The 2,312-nt window shown below is 44.9% G+C and overlaps 1 protein-coding gene across 1 annotated transcript in view; it reads left to right on the forward strand.

Moving 5' to 3' along the window:
• The window catches only part of NUP210 (nucleoporin 210kDa), a 115,390-nt gene that overhangs the window by 71,242 nt on the left and 41,836 nt on the right, over nt 1–2,312 (forward strand). The window contains exons 20-21 of the mRNA XM_015566043.1: nt 3–71; nt 158–259. Coding sequence (XP_015421529.1) covers nt 3–71; nt 158–259 — 171 coding nt within the window. The remainder of the gene's footprint in view (nt 1–2; nt 72–157; nt 260–2,312) is intronic.

The raw sequence follows: 2,312 nt of genomic DNA on the forward strand, positions 1-2,312 counted from the left end.
ACCTCATCTTGGTAGAGGATGTGAGGGTGAGTCCGGAAGAGGTGACCATCTACAACCACCCTGGAGTACAGGTACAGCCCCTTTCCTGCTGCCTTGCCGCCTAGATGTGGCCCATTGGCGTGGCAGTCCTGGCCTCTTAGACTGACCCTCCTTGCAGGCAGAGCTGCATATCAGAGAAGGTTCCGGCTACTTCTTCCTCAACACTAGCACCACTGACATCGTCAAGGTGGCCTACCAAGAGGCCAGGAGCAGTGCCATGGTGAGTGGGGGCCCGTCTCTATCATTGGGTGGCCATAGGCTTCCTGATTTGATTATTTCAAAGGTTGGCACTGTCAGCTGTAGTTTGCAAGGTCTTTAGATTCTCTGATTCATTGTTGTGCAGCTTCAGTCATTTGCCTGCTACCTTTGTGATTTTTATTTCATCTCCACAAATTACCCACACTATTAGTTTGCTAATGGCTTCCTTTTAGTAAATCTTTATTAGGATTAAAATATCATAAGAACATAAGCACCACTACAACAACCATAAAGTTGCTTTTAAAAGATGTATTAGCTTTTTATGTTTTTTCCACATTCTTTCTCAATCCTCTCCCTATTCCTACAAATGTGACATCTTTGTCCATGGCATAGAAGAATTTAGCATTCCACTTTTTCAATTATTTTATCCTTTATAAACACTTTTATCCCTAAGTGTTTTCCCATGTTGCTGTGTAGGCTGGCTGGTTATTTCTGTGCAGCCTTTTATACTCAGCCATTTTCTCCATGTAGAACATTTTGGTAGTTTAAATCATTTGTTAAAAATAGCCCTGCAGTTATAGCAAAGAGTGAAAGGATTAAAAACACACACCAATATTCTCAATACCTGCATATCTGTATATTGAGTTATGCAATCATGAAAACCTAACTTTCTTTAAAAGGAAATTCTTACTTACATAAATGCAGGCAGCCAAAAACAAAAATACAGTGATGACACCAAAGCAGTGTCATCAATTGCAGCTCTTTTGCCATTGGAATATTCTGAACCTAAGACCAGCTTTCCCTTTGTTAAGGGCTGACTGACAGGTGTGTAAGGAGTGCCCCAATTATACAGCACCAAATGAAACTTCTTCCTGAACTCGAAAGGGGCCAGGTTGATTCAGTGTTTGGCATGTGGAGGGAGTAGTGCAGATAGTACAGTGAGGGGGGACAGGTTAGGACCTTATCCTGGCCGTTAGTCACCTGCTGTCCTGATGCCCACATTGGCCTTCAGTGTTGCCCTGTTCCCGGAGGTGAGCCCCAACAGACTGGCAAGGGCATGGAACAAGCTTTCTAATTCCAGGGAAGGCTAAAATCAGAATTAACCTTCACAGAGACCTATTCCCTAAATCTCCTTTCAGAAATACAGCCCGGGTACTTGCCCATGGTTGTATAGTAAGTTTGTGGCCTAGTCAGAAATCAAAATATGTCACCTCAGTCTCTGCAGGACATGTCCAGCCATGACTCTATGCAAGTCTGTTTATCTGTTTGCATCCAGTGACTGTCTTACCACTGGGTCACAAAATTAGTTGCCTCTGAGGTGGGACAGGTTCAAAGTAAAGTGAGAAAAACAAGCAGGGTGTGAGGAACATGCTTGGGGAGTGCTATGCTGAAATGTCACCTGAAAAAATAAAAAACAACAACAAAAAAACCCACCTGATGCTTAGCTTCAGTGCTGGGACGTAATAGGCAGGGGTGGGGACTGTAGCAGATGGAGAGCACAGGCCATGTCTAAGGTACAACCACTATGCATCTATAGCTCACTTCTGTTGGTATCTATACATATAAAGAGGTGATATTCAAATTAGGCTGGGACGCTGTAACGGGTCACGACCAGACAGGAGGAGGTTGCGCGTGCAGGTGAGGCCTGGAGTGGAGACGGAGACAGACTCAGGGGGGCCTGCCCGAGCTGGCGCAGAGGCTCCAGCATCCCAGAGCGGACACAGGCAGGGGGCAGGAGGGTCCTGGGGTGGAAGTCAGGCACGGGACCCGGCCGCCCATGGCTCCAGTCAGACCTGACTCTCGCAGTGGCCTGCAGGATGCCTCCTCGCGCAATTTCTATCACACGTTGGGCCTCTAGTTTTTAATAATAGCTTTATTGAGGTATAATCCACATACCATACAATTCACCCATTTAAAGTGTACAATTTAGCAAAACAGCATGGTACTGGCACAAAACAGACATATAAATCAATGGAGTAGAATTGAGAGTCCAGAAATAAATCCACACCTTTATAGTCAATTAATATTTGACAAAGGAGGCAAAAATATACAATGGACTAAAGATAGTCTCTCCA

Source organism: Myotis davidii, unplaced genomic scaffold, assembly GCF_000327345.1.
Source record: "Myotis davidii unplaced genomic scaffold, ASM32734v1 scaffold282, whole genome shotgun sequence".
Lineage (NCBI taxonomy): Eukaryota > Metazoa > Chordata > Mammalia > Chiroptera > Vespertilionidae > Myotis > Myotis davidii.